General features: G+C 44.7%; 1 protein-coding gene across 3 annotated transcripts in view; it reads left to right on the top strand.

The window, feature by feature from the left end:
• Positions 1 to 18,491, top strand: part of HNRNPM (heterogeneous nuclear ribonucleoprotein M) — a 60,696-nt gene that overhangs the window by 12,716 nt on the left and 29,489 nt on the right. For all 3 annotated transcript variants that reach the window (XM_069649683.1, XM_069649681.1, XM_069649682.1), the window contains 7 exons: positions 4,105 to 4,425; positions 7,326 to 7,479; positions 9,119 to 9,168; positions 10,575 to 10,635; positions 12,954 to 13,049; positions 16,164 to 16,250; positions 18,157 to 18,255. In XM_069649683.1, coding sequence (XP_069505784.1) covers positions 4,105 to 4,425; positions 7,326 to 7,479; positions 9,119 to 9,168; positions 10,575 to 10,635; positions 12,954 to 13,049; positions 16,164 to 16,250; positions 18,157 to 18,255 — 868 coding nt within the window. The remainder of the gene's footprint in view (positions 1 to 4,104; positions 4,426 to 7,325; positions 7,480 to 9,118; positions 9,169 to 10,574; positions 10,636 to 12,953; positions 13,050 to 16,163; positions 16,251 to 18,156; positions 18,256 to 18,491) is intronic.

The following is an 18,491-nucleotide window of genomic DNA, read 5'->3' as shown; positions in this document are numbered from 1 at the left end:
AGAGCCTTTCTCCCTAAGCACCAATGTGCAAGGATTGGACTCCTAAGCAGTACCTGGACATGGTGAGCGCGAGGAATGACGGGTGGTTTGCAGGGGGAATGAGGTGACTCGAGGACAGTTTCTGGCACTTCAAGTTACAACAGTCCAAATATGTGTAAACCTGTTTTACTTGGACCACTTAATAAAAACATGTTGCTTACTGCCTTCGAGAAGCCTTAAGAAATACCCGGCACTGAGCTTTTTATTTTTTTTTTATTTTTAAACGTCCTTGTGTCAAAGTTGCTTCTGCTACAATCCTATTTCTGATCGTCTCATTTGGCTGTTAATGTTCACATGATTAAAGAAAGCCCTTCAAGCGTAAAATTATGGCTTTTATTAACGAGGGGTGTGGATGCTGGTATTCGGTTATGATGCAGTCTGAGGGCATAATTTTTTGTGATCTATGCTCGGCTCCATCTTGTAAGTTCTGCTTTGTCTGCCTTATGTGCAAAATAGCCAAATATAAAATGTATCTTGTTGAGCTATTGCCGTATGTCATTACATGGTTTTCTTGAAATGCACCTATTACGAGCTAAATTACTTAGTACTTGCCACGGTATCTTTTGCCTGCATCAGTTTCGAATCCATCATGTTCAGTTTCTCGGTTTAGCCCTTAATCTTGCCGAAGTTAAAACTCATCCCATGTAATGGGAGTCAATGCATTAGTGCTTGAGTGTTAAGACTAGAACCTGAAGAGCTATGTAAAAACATGACGTTCTTGTAACACAAGACAACGGTTTTGCCCGGTGAATGTTTTCAGTAGCCTGGTGTGCATTAAAATACAACAGATGGGTAAGTGCTGTAACAAATGATGGTGTTCATGAGTCTTCTTCTGCCACTATGTTGCACCGCCTCTGCACAGCCTGTGTTCTTCAGTCTGTGCATCTGCTACCATGCGCTCATTCTACATCGTTCTTCTCACACTGACCCGCTGTTTAGTTTGTTATGCAGTTCACAAAGCAACACAGGATTATTTATTTGGGCATTTATAGAGTGCACATGACCCAGAGATGTCTAGGTGATTTTTTTTTTTTTTTTTTTTTTTTCCTGATTGGTTACGTAAGGTTACAAGCCTATAGGTCAACGCAGGGAAACAGATTGCAGCCATATCTTGCATTATTTCCGCATATTCTGAGGCAATACTTTGTTACATGAGTTGCAGGAATTGCTAGTAGTATAGTGCAATATGTCTGCCCTCAGTGGAAGGGGCAAGGGGTTCCATAGTTTGTCTGCGAGTACTGGGAGGCTAGAGTCGCTTTGTCTAAATCTGGGTATAGTAAGTAGGCTGGCATAGGTGGATTGGGTTTTTCCATTTGATTGGGTATGCTGTAGCACTGTTGGATAGGCTGATTAGTTTGGAGATGTAGGCTGCTGAAGAAACTATGACGTTAACTCGCCTTGTTTGGGTAAGTACCTAGTCGATGTAGACACCTAGAGGTTTTATCTCCTTGGCGGCAACATTAATGATTCAATGTTGAAGGATTTGTAGCGTTTTGATAGTTTTTTCAGTTTACATTGGCTGCTTATGAGTAATTCAGTAAATCTTTGTGTGCCTTCCATGTTTGGATTGTGAGGAAGATTTTGTTTAGTATCTTGGAATCTGTTATAGGAGCCAGTGATGGGTATGAGTATTTGGGTGCCTGCATAATTTGTATTTGTGACAATTTATGTAGAGGCTTGGTGCCTACGTTATATAATGTAGGCGTTACACATGAGCCTTGGGGCACACCGCAGGAGACTGGGGCGGCTGCTGAGAAGTGGAGAATATTCTCATTGTACGGTTGGAGAAGATTCAATCCACCTTATGGCTTTTGGTGAGAATTGGGCTTCTGTTGCCAGATGTTGGCATAAGATTTGGTGGTTGGCAAGGTCAGATGCTGCAGATAAATAGAGCAGGATTGCTAGGCCCCCTTTGTCTTGATTTAGAGGTCCAGAAGTGCTGTTTCCGTACCGTGGGCCGGAAGGAAGCCGAGCTGAGATTCCAAAAACTTTTTGTATCTGTAGATCGGCTACAGTCTAGTATTTTTAGGAGAAATGGAATCGTGGTGGTGGGTCAAAGCTTAGTTTGGGTGCTGGGGTCCAACCTTGTTTTTTAAGCGGCGGGAGTACTTAGTCTTATTTAAAATCGTCGGGCACTGCGTGGAGGCAAATGAGCTGTTGATTAGGGTGGTAATGAAAGGCACTCGCTCATTAGCACAGTCTTTAATGAAGGTGGCAGAACAGATGTCTCCTTGAGGGCTTCAGTCTTTTGATGGCTTCTGTGGTAGTTGGAGGGGGGGGCCGTGATATGTTGGAGCACCACTGCTGGTCCTTGATGCAGTGCTCTGGGTTTGGGGGCAGGCGATTCCAACTCACTATAGCAAAGTTCCCTAGAGCTAAATTTGGCATTCTCAATTCTCTGGAGGCGAGACCCCTTCATCTTTGGTTGCTTACTTGTATTCACTGGATAGGGCGTGGAAGTTTTTTTATTTGCACTTGAAGGTGTTTTTTTTCCAGTTGCATTCAGCTGACATTTTGGCTGAGCACAGGGTTTTCAAATATGCAGAGAACCAGGGGTTGGCACGTGCTCTTGGTTTTGTTTTCCAGATGCTTAAAGGAACTACTTTGTTGATGGCTGCTAGGGTGGTTTGGTTGCAAAGGGTTACTAATGAGGTGGGGATCAGAATTTAGATGAGTGCCTAGCCCAGGTTTGTCATCCCAAATTAATTTCGAGAGGGACTTTATGTTGGATGCTAGAAGTGAGACAATATCGTCTTTGAAAGAGGATAATGGGCCTGGAGGTCAGTGGGGGGTGCAGGTGGATCTCTGAGGGAGATTTTCAGTGATTAATTCACCAGATTGTTGGGGGGGGTGGTGGCGAGAGTGGTCTGTGGCTATCCTTAAAATTGTGCCCCCCCCTCCCCCCCCCCCCCCCCCCCCCAGGGAGAGCTGCCACTCCTCCTCCTTAGAGGTAGTTCTGTCTTTCCTGTAAATGGTATATCCTTCTGGAATGGCCAGGGCTGGGGCCGATGCAGAGGGCAACCGTGATTGGGAGGATATCTAGTTCGTTGGTCTTAATGAGGACTGCAATGTCTAGGGAGTGAGCAGGGGAGGGATCGGTGAGCTTTGCATGTCAGAATTGGCCTTTTGGCATGAACACAGCTGGGTTTGGGTCCTTGTGTAGATGGCGTGAGGAGACTGGCGATTCACGTGGTCTTGGGGTAATGGCACACGAGTTCAGTCTGATGCTGGCAAAGTATGGGAGCCAAGCGATGCAATCAAGTTCAACATTTGGGTGGGCAGGCAACATAAAAGTACAGCGATGCGACAATGAAGCAGATGGGTGTGCCGGCAGTGCTAGAGTGGTTTTGCTGTGTGGCCTGCAAAGATGGTTAGGTTTGTAGACCATTCGGCTTTGGTATTTTACGTTTGGTCGTACTGTTGGTCTTTGTGCAGCTCATATGGAATTGTTGCCCTATACTAGACTGAGCTTTCCTTGTATAGTATCGCTACCGCAAAGTACGTCACAAATTGAGAAGGGCTTTTCCAGTCGACCATGTTAGTGTTTTCTTTTGCATCGAGCTTTTTTTAATGGTCAAAGTAGTGTTTGCAACTAGGTTTTTTACTTCCAAATTCAAACTCTTGGAGTTGAGTCTTGCAACCTCATCTGAATAATTGTGTGGCCTGCTTGATTTTCAGCTCTGGCCCTGTCTGACTAATTAAATCTCGTCTTTTAAACTTTTTCTCCAACTAATGAATACAAATAATCGGTCACTGATTTGGCATTCTAGGAACACTTGGAGCTATGGGGACTTGATAAACAGTGGCTGTTAGTCAATCTAATATATACTAGGAACCCTTGTAGCCAATATATTTTTTTGCATTTATATGGTTAAACCACGGCTTTCATGTTTGGACTTGGTGCTTACTGTGGGTAATGTGTATGATCTAAAGGCATTGGGGGGGGGGGGTTGGTGGGTGTGCCACTGCTGAACTATATTTACAGGCATGTTGCTTTGTGAAAAACGAATTGTTTTGTTATGCTTTTGACTAGTGGTGTAGTTATTCTGTTTTTTTTTTTTTTAGGATCTTGATGGTGAACATACAAAAAGAGCTATGCAAAAAATGTTTGCTGGTGGCATGGGAGGTCCAATGGGCATGGGAGGTCCAATGGGCATGGGAGGTCCAATGGGCATGGGAGGTCCAATGGGCATGGGCGGTCCCGGTGGTATGCCTGGGCCTATGGGAATGGCAGGGCCCAATGGTATTGGAGGTCCTTTGGGACCAGGTCCTGCTGGGCCTGGAGTTCCCATCCCACCAAGCATCCTCAACAACCCAAACATTGCGACTGAAATTATCCATGCCCTCCAAGCAGGAAGACTTGGGAGCACAGTGTTTGTAGCAAATGTAAGTGAACACTAGTTTGTTTAAATTACAGCCTATTTTGCAATCCTTACTTGATTGTGCTCTTATTTTGGGGGGGGGGTAATGCCGCAAAGTTTTCTGAAAATAATTTAGCTTGCAACATTTCTTGTCCCACTCAGACTAGTGGATTTTATTTTTTTGATTCTGAAATGTCAGGGTTTCAAAGTGATTTTGTAGAAAATGTGTATTCCTTCAAGCCTCTAATGTGCTGACTGATCTTGGGTGTTGCCTATGGGAACAATTTTTGTTCTCTTTTTGAACAGTTTGAGATGGCCCATCAATGAATCTGTCCTTTGTAAAGGGGCCAGCATTGCATTGATAGCTAGCCCGCATCCAGTCACTGGAGAGGATGGTATAGAGCAGCTGGCGAAGTGGTATTTTGTTAATGGGGGTCACAGTGGCCTAGGATGCTTGAGCAGTAATTGGGGCGAGTAAGGCTCCGGGTATAGATGAGTGTTGAAGACTTGAATGTGCGATTTGAAGTGTTGATCAATCAGTTGTAAATGCTGCTTCTCAGCCTGTTCAAACCTGTTAACGTGATCACAACCGATGTATGTGTACCCTGACTTTAACATGCAGCCAATCCCCCCCCTCCCCCCCGCCCCAGAAAACCCATCAGGGTAGAGGAGCACCGAGCACTCCAATTACAATGTAACCTACCGCAAGTTGTATGAAATAAGTGTTAGGACTAATTTTCTGTAGTCTGGCCTGGTGGACAGATGTATAGTAGGCCAACCTAGCATAGTGACGGGGACAACTCTGGGAGCTGTAGCCAAACCAGTTCGAGGTAGGTAGACTAGTGGTGTAGGCCAAGTCTCGAGGGGAGCTGAGCTTGTAAGGGGTCCCCAATGAGTACAGTGAAAATTCAGGGAACACACTTGGACAGTTACTTCTCCGGTCAGTGACTAATGCTGATGCAAGTTCATGTTGGAAAAGGGAAGGAACTCTGTGCAGGGCCCCTCGGCACTGGGTGCAGGCAGTTTCAGACATAAACGCAGGAGGATTCATTTGCCACAGTCGGACCTCTATCTCTGGTCCCCTTGATGCTAGGACAGCGACATTCCGCAGAGGTGAGTCTTGTAGCACAAGCTGAGGATCCCCCAAGTCCCAGGCCTCAATCCGGAATGGCAATGTCTGCCGCATGGTAGCCAAAACTCTGAGCTGGTATTCCAATGTGTGGTGGGGCACTTCAAAGTCTTTGTAGGACACCAAGCTGGTGTTGGATGTGTGTTCCCTCCACTCAAGGGTCTTAACTCCTTTGCAGGACTGCTGAAGATCACCTACAAGATGGGGCAGTTCAAGGTCCACAGCAGAAGTTGGTCGCCAGCCTTCCAACGAGTCTCTGGTCCCCTTGCAACTGGACGGGTTACTTGGCACCTTCCGTTTTCTTTTAGGATCTTTCTAGAGTGAGTGCAGGATTCCTTTCATCCAAAAAGCCAGGTAACAGCTGAAACTCCCACTAGCCAATGACTGTTTCGACCCACAATCCGGTCTAACTGGTGGGACAACTCATGGATACCAGGCAGTCCCAACCCACTTCTTGGCAGTGATAGCACAGTAATTGCCTGCGAAAAGCATTGGATTTCCTGGGCACTGGAAGTCCTATAGAAGTATTTCCCTGGCCTCACAAAGACCAGATGGCCAACGGTCCAGTGAAAAGCTGTGGCACGGCCATGTTTGACCTCTAGCCAGTTAGTAGCCAAATGCGAGCAAGGCTGAAGTATATTACACCCAAAAAATAGCAAAAGTAATTGCTGCCACCAGCTTGTCCCTTGGGCACACCGTAAGAAAAAATTAACTGCATGTTAGTCTAGCGTAGTGGTATTCAAGTAAAAATGTTGCAATCTCCCCCCACCCCCCACCAAGATGTTGTCGCTGCTTATAGTCTGTTAGTCAGTTGCCATACTCCCTTTGGTGCCTAATCGGACCCTCCAGCTTATTGCAATACCACAAAAATGAAATCCAGACTTCTGTGGAGCAGGCAACTTCTGGACACCTCCAGGGAGACTAGATTCAATGGGAGTCACCACGGTTGGGTGGTGGCGGGCGATCTTCCGGTGGTGAACAAAGGAGCAGGGCTTCTGTTGCGACTAGAAGGCTGGAAATGCAGGAGCAGGCATCTTGTAGCACCCGTTGGATCTCCAAGTGGCAAGGATGCTCTTTGAACATTAGTGGCTGCAGCAATTCTAAGGTTCACAAATGGCAAGGATCTGATCTGCACAATTCCAACTGGCAGGGACTGTATCCATTCATCCATATTGCGAAACAGTAAGTATGCAATTGATCCAAAACGTCTTGAGGTGATGTGTGCAGCTTTAATTCAAGATCTCCATTATGTGTCTCCCAATACTGATATGTTTTAGGGACTGATCAGTGCCTCAAGTCAGGTTATCGAGCAAGCTGGAGGAGATGGTGCTGTAGTGTAGCTTGAAGGTGCTGTAGTTTGATTCATGTCTATGCCCTTAACTCTGCACACAATCGTGGATAATGCAAGTTGTTTTTTTTTTGCCCGAGGAAGTGGGGTGCCCACTTTTATGCGTCATAACTGACACTACTCGTCCTCCGTAAGAACGTGGAATAGTGCTGCGCATAGAAATCATTATTGGGATATTCTCTGGGTTGTTTGGATAGATGGTTGTTGGGTGTCTGACCTCGTTGCATTAAACCCATCCAGTGAGAATGCGAATGTATGAGTGGGTGGCAGCAGATGAGGGCCAGTGTATGTTGCTGCCACTGGCTTTGGGCAATACTTGTGGGTGGCTGTGCGGCTTGGATTTTATATTTGCTCTGGGTTAGAAATATTGCATCTGTAATGTAAATACCAGTGAAGATTGAATTTGTTCATCCACAAAACATGTAATTTTGTTTTCGCCAACAAACAGCTCGATTACAGCGTTGGTTGGAAGAAGTTGAAGGAAGTCTTTGGTATGGCTGGGATCGTCGTTCGAGCTGACATTTTAGAAGACAAAGAGGGAAAAAGTCGTGGCATTGGCACAGTTACCTATGAACAAGCCATTGAAGCTGTACAGGCCATCTGTATCCTTTTAATGCGAATGCATGCATAACCTGAAAACGATGTGGGTTTAGGTCATTGCTTAATTATACAGGCACGCTACAATTTCTAGAACTCCCTTTAGCCACAATTGAATGTTAGAAAAGCGCCATTGAAAGTTCAGGCATAGCCCCGCTGGTTGGATGAAAACGCTTTTCAGTTTTTTAATATTTTTTTTAAACAAATAAAATGGAAGGTTCCCAGAGTCAACTAGGAATAGTTTGCGGTGTGATACTCCTTGATGCTAAAGTGCACAAATAAGTCGCTTACATTATCCGAGTAAGTGCCCCTTTGGAGATGACTGCGAGCATAAAATTGACTCTTTGCGCCAATGAGTTTCCAGTCGCAAATGACAGGTTATCATTTTGTGACATTGGGTAGTACCCAAAGCTCGGGCGATTTGGGTAAAAATATTGCATTTTAAATTTGAGCAGTAACACTAATAGTATTACTAGCTGCCCATTGAAATAACGCCACAAACTTGCCATCGCTAGTCTGCCCTTTTGGCATTGCCCTATGTGCTAGCCTGAGCCTGCCAGGAATTGAGGAAAATGCGTTTGAACTCTTATTTGGGCAAATGTCTTATGCCTGAAGTTCAGAGGCCCAAGTAGTAATTTACGGGCCCTGCTCTCGTGACCACTCATTTTCCTGTAAATAAACCGTCGCACGCTGCTGCACCACACCATTTAGCACATTGAAAGGAGTGAACACACAGTGTTGTCCACAAGCTGCAAAGTAGTATGTATCCTGAAATCCAGTGCAATTCCAATCTCTCAGGGATGGGTGCATTTTGCTGTAGGGCCATGTTCATGGGTTTTCTGGGACTTGTTTTTGATTGTCGTGTATAAAGGCAGTTTTGTCAGCATGCACTTCACTGTGGACCAGCTTTGCTTTCCTTGTGCATCCAATTAGTATATAATTGCTCCTCTCCTTAAAGGGATAACGTGATGAGAAATCTATCCAGAGCTGATGTGTGGATGTATTGCATCGAACTAAGTACTAATTTACAACAGGATTCCTGATAGAGTATTTACTTTATTTTTATTTAAGTGCTCATTAAAGCTTTATCTGCGGTACTGTAAGTTTTGACACTTTGTTTCCTTCTTGGTACAACAACACACTACGCATGAGCTGGATTAAGCAATGCTATACTTTGTGAAATACTCCCGTTGAGTTTTTTAAGGACCACCTCATACTAATTTTTCCTTCTGCAGTCTCCATGTTGTGATCGAATGTACATTCACGTAATTTTCCCCACCTCCGTCCTTTGCAGCCTGGCTTTGGGAATTAATACGTGTTGGGTACTGCTGTTCCGTAACTGCCATGCATCTCCTAATGGTTGTGGGCAGAATTTTACTGTCGTGTTGCTTACTGCTGTGAAATTGGGTGCAAAGAGTGATGGCAGGAGACAACGGAATAGTCCTGTAGCTGGCCCGATATGTACTTTGCCATGGTTCACCTCTGCAAAAAATTCAATGCCATTTGTGGCAAGCCGTGGGGATAAATAGGCAGATTATTGACTTGGTTTTTGAATGTCGCCCCTATCCTTCTACAATGCTCACAGTACTGTTTTTAGGTAGAACTTAGCATGCATGCATATTGTTTTCCTTAACCTCCACTTAGCAATGTTTAATGGCCAGCTGCTTTTTGACAGACCAATGGTTGTGAAAATGGTGAGTATGAAACTTATTTTTTTTCCACCATACCATATTGGCTCTTGAGACAAACCTAGTAACAAGTCTCATCCATTCTGGAACTTTTTCTCGCTGTCCCATTTAGTCAATTCCCAGTCACTGTTTGCGCAACTACCATGAAATAAATAAAATTGCTACTTAAGCGCCTGGGGTATTGGGGAAATGTGTGCATTGTTTAAACCCCAAAATGTGTTTATGCATGTTTCAAGGGACATGCTCTTTAGAGGTCAAATTAATGTGCATTATGAATCTTAACAGACGGCGATCCTATTGGGAAGGCTATGCAGTCCTTTGTCACCTCAGCTTCTGACCATTGGCACAAGTTTGTAATATTGGTTTGCACACTAAACCGTCTTCAAGCCAACCTATCACAACATGCTCATCACCCCTGGAAATGACCCATCAATGTGGCATGCCAAATTCGCCTCTAGATAACAAACTCCTCTGTGCCCCCAGACAAACTGCTTGGAAACGTCCTGCTTGTGTACCTTTTGGCCTGCATGTCTGCATGCTCACTCTAACCCAACACCTCCATGTTTCAAATACACCAGAGCGCCAGTAGACCATGCAAAAGGCAGTAGTGCTATACGTCTTAATATTGTAACCGAACTAATCATGATGCACCTATTTATTTTAAATTTTATATAGTGCCCAGAACCCAGAGGTTTGTGGGTTCATTTTACAAAATTTGTTACAGCCATATAATTCAGCTTATTACAATGGGGGTCGCGGTGCGAGTTGTCGTCATCTTGCTTTCTTATCAAACAATATCATTTACATTCATATATTTACCCAATTTGCACAAATATACAAGCCCTATTTTATTACACAACTTACAGGACTTACTAGTTTCTGCATGAGGAATCCTATGCTAGGTGTGGGAACATAGACTAGGTGACGGGTTAGTTCAAATATTGAACAGCCAAGTTTTAAGGCTTTTGCGGGAAGACCGCAAGGATGTGTTTGTCCTCAGTGTTAGAGGCAGGCTGTTCCAGTGTTTGGCCGTGATCACCGGGAGACTAGAGCCGCCGACTTTGTCTCCTAACGCTCGGCGTAGAGATTAGGCTGACATAGGAGGACCATGTAGGTCTGTTGGATTGCGTTTGGGCTATTTGATTGCTGAGGTATGCTGGGGTGTTATTAGAGAGGCATTTGTGTGGTAATTTGGTTTCTATTGGTCTTGTTTCAAATTGACTTGGTGCATTTATGTGGTCCCACATATTGGAGTAATAGTGAACCTGCAAAGGGGCTACAGCAAGTAAGGTGACCCACATGAGTTCTTGTGCATGCTGGAGCTGAGATCTTACCTTGCTCCAATGGCTATGTTTTTAAATGTTTGTCTGGCGCTTTGTGTTATGGAATATTAACACTTATTTTTTTTTAAGGATGATAAAGCAATGCCAAAAGGTGACAGTTTCCCTCCAGAGAGGCCACCTCAACTACCACGTAAGTTCTAACTTGCTAATTTCTACTTGAATAGTATTTTCCGTGTCTCATCTGGTTTCAAATCTTAAAAGCCTAATTAAACACGCTGGTGATGAATAAAGGTAGATTGAGCAGTAATGCAGACTTCCAGACACATGGCTGTGGTGTCCAGCCACACACATTGTAGCTTACATAGAAGTACAAACATGTTTTAATATTTTCAATACTAAGCGGGTGTAAACGCATTGGTAGTCTTAATGTGACTTGTTGACCATTCAAATGAATGAAATTGGGGGGGGGGGGGGGGGGGAGAACATGTATGCCATATAAATGTATTGCTCCTAAGCTTTTTCTTCCCTATCCAGTAAGACTAGTGCCTCAACAGTGTCAAAGTCCCTGTACCTATGAGAGCGGGTAGATGGGAAGTCTCATTGGAACAAGTTTTCCAAAAGCCAATAGGTTGGCTGAAGTTGTGGAATCCGAGCATGACACGTTGGCTAGAGCGTCACCAATCGCAGCCAGGCAAGAGATGGATAGTGGTCTTTACACCCATACAATCCCTGCGGTGAGAGGGGGCAGGGGAATGAAATTGCACCCTTTACTCAGATTTCCCAATTGACCACCTAGATTACCCTTGATCACGAGACACGACTGGTCATGTTGATGGAGGTCCAATTGGGGGCGAGGGGGTGCTGGTTCAGTGGCTGAAGGTAGGATATGGTCTGGCTACGTGGTGGTTCTGCGCCCTGCTTTACAAACTTGCTGGATAACTCGAGCTCTTGGGACAACCACCAAAGGTCATACGATGTGGAGAGACCTCAGGACATGGCAGCGTAGCAGTCTGCCATTCACACCTGCGTGTCACAACCTCTAACTTCCTGATGTAACAAGTCTGACCAATCCAGGCATTGTGACCACGCTACCGTCCAAACAAATTGATTCCCTAATGCACAGCATGGTAATTTTACGGGCACGCCCAGCATCAACCTTTGCTTAGGTTCTTGCAGCCCGCCCATGTCACTGACCCGATTCACAAGGAATACACATTCGGATAGGGATACGAATGGCAAACCACCTCACGAGGGGGGGTGTGGGCCAGCCATTACCGTGTCGGGTAGTCTCCTGGGTTCTTCGTTAAGGTCCTAGCGACCTGACCGAGGAAGACTCCCCCAGAGCTCAGTGTTTATTGGTTAAGTAGTGAACCATGATGTCAAACACTCATTGTGTTGTCTATAGTGTTAGCCGTGTTTTGAGTTTGGTCTACGTGCAAATAAAACCAGCCCATGCAGATGGGCCAGAAGTAGAAAAGTTCAGCATAAATTGGTCCCTTCACAGAATTAGGACCTGGTTTCAAAAGTCGGTTTGGAATCTTCAGCCAGGTTCAATCATTCCGATCATTTGAGTCGTTCTCCATTTGGAAAGGGCTCACAGTATTGTGTAGGAACGAACACCAGAAACACTTCTTGGATTAGCTACCAAGGATTGTCGGGTCGGTGGGGCATAACAGAGGAGGTTGCTTCAAGTGCCTAAGACAAAGCAAGGAAGGAAACCATCGACATGGGTGACGCTGTGCAGAGGGTGCCGAGTTTGAAGGCAATTCCAGCACTCTGGGACGAGCAGACTGCAAACCAGTGCATCTTGGGGAGTTGGGTGAACTGAGCATCGGTTGTTAGAAACGTTGTGTGGACCATTGTGGTGCTGTTGGATAGCTGATGAGGCTCCCATGAGTGGATAGTGGTGGTTTGCCTGATTGCTGCATCAGTGCAGCCTGGCGGCGCATGAAGAGCAGAGTAGTTCAGTGTTGCTATGGTGGCGTCAAAGGAGTATGCAAGTGGCATTGGCACAAGTATGTGATTGGCATAGAAACTAGGTAGGGTGCATCAGAAGACGTATCGAGGTTTAGCAGATGGTGAAAAGGGCCTGTTTTAAAAGTCCAAGGTACATGGCAACTACGACTCGTAAGGGACGTTTCCAGTACCTGTAAATAAGTCCTGGTTAGATTAACTAGGAAATTGTGTATGACAGGCTCGGGACCTCTGACCCACCACACATTCTGCGGCACTTTCATTTCTTTGCACTTATTGCAAGCTGAGATCTATAACTCTACAAGTTTTTCACAATGTCGCCCTTTTCTTAAAGAGAATACCTAATCCATACTCTAATGCTCTTAAAATCCCAATATTAGGACCCTTTACCCATCTAGTTTAGCATATGGAATTTGGAGTTTATTCTATGCATGTTCAAGTATGGAACGGTTTTGATATTTATTTGTTTATTGGAATGTTTTGCTTAGGTTGTATTCTTGTTTGAAAAGTTAATAGTCCAAATTCATTTTGCAGGTGGTCTGGGTGGAATTGGCATGGGGCTAGGACCAGGAGGCCAGCCTCTTGATGCCCATCTTTTACAGAGAAGTGCAGCAATTGGACCCGCAGCTGGTATGTGTCATTTTCCTTTTCAGTATTGGTAATTATACACAATATTGGTTTTGCAGTTATTGAATTGTAAACACTTATTAATGGCCTGTTTTTTCCCCCACTAAAACCAAATGGCAATTTTGTTTTATTGGTTACCCAAGCAATACTTGGAGCTACATGTCACCCCGGTAGAGTCGCAGTTCTCAGTTCGCCAACAAATGGTGGGTAAATCGCACAGACTAATGGGTGTCAAGGACAGATATTGCATAGTTTCAGCAAAAACCACACAAACCTCCTTGGGGGGGGGGGGGGGGGGGGTACAGTGTTCCAAGACCTGTAGACGCATGTCAAACCTCGTTCAGAATTGCATTACAAGAGGTAATTCTTTTACAAGAGGGAGACTACATGGCAACACTAGGTTCATACTTTCATATTTCAATGCCAGCTCATAAGTACCAAATATTCAAAGGTGGTCCACACTGGAAATTAAAGGTACTAGCTGTTGTGGCAGCACCCCTCTGCAAACAAGCCATCCCAGTGTACCCTTATCTGGACGCTGGCTCATAACCGGTAAGAAACAAACCTTCAGTTTAGGGTTTCCTATGGTTGGGGGGGGGGGGGGGGCAGAAATCGAGCCCAATTCCTAGGAGCAATATATTTAACAAAAGATGACTTTTCCTGACTTTATTCTTCCCCTCCCAAGGGGGTACTTAATGCGTCAGATCCCTTGTTCTACAGCTGGTCACCAGTTGAGGCCTGCATCTCATTGTACCACTTGCAAGCCTACACATGCGTTCAATACCAAAATGGCTAGCAACTCCTCGCACCTGAGAAAATCTGCTAGAAACCATGAAGAAAACCTACCACCCTTGAATCATTAAAAAAAATTACAATTATACACACACCATCAAAGCAAAAAAGTACCTATAAAGTACACATTGATAATGCAAAATCGAATTCCAAGGAGCTACTTCAAATTCTCAATTTGAAAGCCACTCCTCCTTTTCCACTTGTCTCTAAATACTCCACTCTATTCAGGATAAATTTATGAATAAAATCGGTTGACACGATTGGCCCCTAATGTTTCCAATATCAAACAGCTCACACTTGCATTTGCTAGAAACTATCCTAAATTTGTTTTTCATAGCTGTTCTGAGGTTTTAGAGTTCATATTTGTGACTATCACAATCGCCCTGCCGTCCAAAAGGATGTTTGGGTCCTTTTTCTCCCTTGTTGACAGGACAGGCTCGATCTGGCAGTTTTGAATTGCAGGCCAATCACCAATGTCTATCTGAAAATCTTGGACAGAGTGGCATACTTATAGCTTCAGAAGTTTATAGATCTTCTAAATATCCATCAATCTGGGTTCAGATCCCAACATTAAACTGAAACAGCTCTTCTGGATCTTAAATCTAATATTGTAGGCATTATTGATCACCCAGCCCTACTGTTATGCTCTCGGCAGCATTTGGTATAATTGATTATAATCACAGATCTGCTAACTAGCCAACTGTTCCGAAACTGCTACTTGGCTGGCCTCTTTACTTGGTCCAAGGTCTTTTCGTTCCTCTGACTGGCAAGCAGGGATCAGCTTGTGTCAATGCCCCTCAAGGACAAGAATTGTTAAATTTCACCGGAAGGTCATTGGGCCTACACTGCACGCTGGGGGAGGAGCTCCAGCTACAGATTGAGGAATGTGTTTGGAGGACAAACACTCCCAGTGCCTCTACTGTCTCCGGGTCAGAGGGAACTGGATCTTGAGATCTGCCTTGGGTTCTCCAAATGCAGAGTCAAGGATCATCACAATAGTTTGGCAGCGTGCCTCAACGGCAAGGCCTCTACCCTGTGCGGCAAGCAGGGGCATGCCGCACCCAGGCCGGTCCAAAGAGTGGGCTTTTAAGTCCCTTGAGGGCATTCCATCCGTGGGGGCGGAAGACGAGGCCAAGCACCGCATGTCTGTTTCGGGTGGGGTTGCTGCGCAAGCGGGTCCGGCAACGGTCGGGGTTTGATGCTGCCTCCAGGATGGCTAATTCAGGGAAGCTGCAGGAGAAGCGGGGTAAGATGTAGATCTGCCCTCTGAAGGCCCAAGTGGTCCAGGCGACGATTGAGCTAGTGGCGACTGCACTGCTGTCATCAAAAGGGATGTTCATTCCTTTTCACCTGCTGGGAGTCGAGCACCATTGCGACTCCCTCAGCAGGGACTCTAAGCAGATACACGCATCATTGAAGGCATGTAATGTTTGTCTTATTGAATGGGCATTTTTCTTGGAATGTTATTGTGGTTGGGTCACTACTGGAGCCCATTCACACACCTCTTAAAAGCATTGCCATCCCTCAGCGCACATTACCACAAAAAGCTCTTGGTTTGTGGACGTGTTAGGGCTGAGTGGGCATTTTCACCCCTACTGATTGTACTTATGCAGAGCAGAAACCAGTTTGTCTAGGGTGGATGGATGGATGGATGGATGGATGGATGGATGGATGGATGGATGGATGGATGGATGGGAGGGAGGGAGTGATCCAGCAAGCAAAGGGGGACCCGCAGATGAGAGGATGGACTGTAGACTTAGGGTGGGAGTGAGTGCAGAAGGTAAGTAGGGAGCACAGGAGCGTGGATGTTGCTTGGAGGGGATTGGAGATCTTAGATTCAGAGTGTGCACTGTAACAACTGAAAATGATCAGTGAAGGTAAATCTAAAATGAGAATTAAACCAAAGTAGAGCTATTCTATCAAGCCATGAGCATCTTAGTTCTATTAAACAGCTAGAGATTGCATTCAAGATGGAACAAATGACAAATTACCTTTCTTGTGACCTTTCTGCCATCCCTGGCTCTCTGGTGCAGCAATAATTCAGCCATAAAACATTTTATGCTGCAAAATTTGTGGGGTTTTCTGTGCCTCAAAGTTGCCTAAACGTTCAGTTTCATGCTACGATGTTCTAGACGCTTCAATTGTTACAACTACACTGCTGACGCTGGCCTCTCATAACATGCCACTTGATTGTTTGTAGCATATTGCAGAATTTTCTGTTTCATGTTTTCTGTTTCATGTTTTCTGTTCTCGTTCTGCTTATTGGATCTACTAGCTGAATCAACAGCTCAGCTCTGTTAAACAACTAAACCATCTTAATTATAGGTATTGATGGCCCTTACGGCGGTAACAGTGGAGGCAGTGGCATGGATCGCTTTGGCTCGTCTGGTCTGAGCCTTGGCAGACTACCTGGTATGTACTTGAATAGATAGCTGTAAAGTAAAACACGTTTGAGGTTTGGCATTGGTGTGCAGCTTAACCCAGACACAAACCAGATTTCTGACTAAATGTGTTTTTGTACCCTTCCCTTACACTTCAATTTTGTGGCTTCTGCCCCCGAGGTGCTTGAAAGATGTCCGGGTCAGCCCAGACTCTTTAAAACTGGATCAGTATGGCAGTTTCACTGTTGAAACCTGAACATATTTGTTCCCTCACCTGTGAACCACAGGATTGTGGTCTCCAAATCAATACCTACAAACTGGCCATTCTTTTCATTCGCGTCAAACCAGGACGGATTTTGCTCTATTTTGGTAATACTGTGCTACAATTTAAACAAGATGCAACTTTTGTTATGCATAACTGGAGTGTTTTGAGAATGCTGTGTAAAGCATTGCACAGCTTCTACCAACAGACATTTTTCAACGAGCTGTGAATGAGCGAGTTCCCACTTTAGAACTAAGAATGGACATTAAGCGTACACGCTAAGCGGTGTGCCTTCTCAGATGGGTGGTGGGGGAAGCCAACTTAAAGGTGCAACAGTTTGACCAAACTTAAAGCCTGTATTTTCAGGCACTACTTTTGTTTGGTGTAAAGTACAGTTAACAACAGTAAAGTCTGAGGAAAAAGGGTCAACAGAGTTGTTTTGTTACAACAAATACTATTGAGCAAAGCATCCAGTTGAACTACTGAAACGAAAGAAGCCCATTGTAATTAACATACAAGTACATAGTTTATGGAAGCTTGAGTGGGTGTGGGGTGCAGTAGATTCACAGGCCTTAAAGTGGTAGCACCCAACAAATGGTTTGAAGTCCATGTCGGGGTGCTACTTAAGGTTCTGCTTTAGGGCACTGTGTAGTGTGGGTTCTGGTTCATTCCTCCTATTCGCTAGGGCTGGTAATCCAATCCAGATCAGTTCAGCTATCCTGTTGAGCGATTGGGACAGTAAGCCTGGAACTTGCATGCAGTATTGCTCTACCAGAATCAGCTGCCATTTGTTGACTGATCATGTGCGGAGGCTGCTCTCTGCCTCCTCCCCGCCCCATATATAAGCAGAAGCTGTCTGCTTGCTTGGTTACCAGCTGAAAACGCACTTTAGTTGCTGGTTAGACCTCTGGGGTCGTTGCTAGTCATTCTTTGGGCACTTATTCCTCAGAGTAGAAAGTTTGCAGCGACCATCCTATTAAACTAGCAAAATCTGTATACAGTTTCGACACCGAAATAGGTTTACCAGTACATAGATTTTAACTCAGGATACCGTGGATAGCCGAAGTAATTGAGAATTTAACCTGGCTAACACAAACTGGAATTTGGTTGACATTGTGGTGGTTTTGCCCCAGGGAGTGTTTAGCAATGCTTGATTGAACTTGAACAGTAACTGGACAGATGTAACCTAGCTCTTTTTGATGCCAAAAGGTGCACTTTCTGTTTGAGCACCATTTTCCGGAGAGATTAGACCACGTTCCAGTATAACATAGTTTGGCACAGATCAGTTATGGTCCCATGACTAAATGTTTGGAACCTAAAGAATGGCATTCTAATTTGACAGCACTGTCTGCACTGTAATGCACACATTTTCCAGTATACCTATTCTCCGGTTTGATCAGATCCTTTCTCTTGGTGTTTTGCTTGCAGCATCCTCATTTTTTTTATTTTTAAAAAAGGGGGGAAAATACAGATCTCTTTTTCTCCCTTCAGAGGCCATGGTTGTGAGGTCATTTCCCTAGCCCTTGTTTTTAGTGGAAAGAAATCGATTACAGTCCAGTTTACACCTTTCATTTCTTGACTCGTGCGTGAATGCTACAAAATGGAACCAGTGTGTATCAATTGAAGATTGGCACAGAGCAAAGAAAGATCTAATAGTTTAATTTATCCTTTTTAGATGTGGAACGTGGTGCTGGTGCAGGGTTTGAGCGAGACTTTGGCAGAAGTGGAATGGGACTGTCTGGTGGCTACGGAGATGCACTCGACCGAGTAATAAGTGAGTGATTTTTTTTTTTTTTTCCTTTGGTAACTTAATACTGCAATGTTACTTGTTCGGGTTACTTGCGTTCAGAAAAACCTCTCCTGTTATAATGAAATCATTTTGCAGTTGTGTAAGAGGGCGGGGGGTGTCTATGGGTGGTATTGAAGGTGGGAGGGACCATCTCGAAAGTAATTACCCCTAGGTAATTTACCTTGTGATAACGGCATTAGGAGCCTTCTACCTGCGGCACA

Source organism: Ambystoma mexicanum, chromosome 1p, assembly GCF_040938575.1.
Source record: "Ambystoma mexicanum isolate Mex_15411 chromosome 1p, UKY_AmexF1_1, whole genome shotgun sequence".
Taxonomy (NCBI): Eukaryota; Metazoa; Chordata; class Amphibia; order Caudata; family Ambystomatidae; genus Ambystoma; species Ambystoma mexicanum.
Note: the sequence above shows the minus strand (reverse complement) of the source record. Positions and strands in the feature narration are given on the sequence as shown.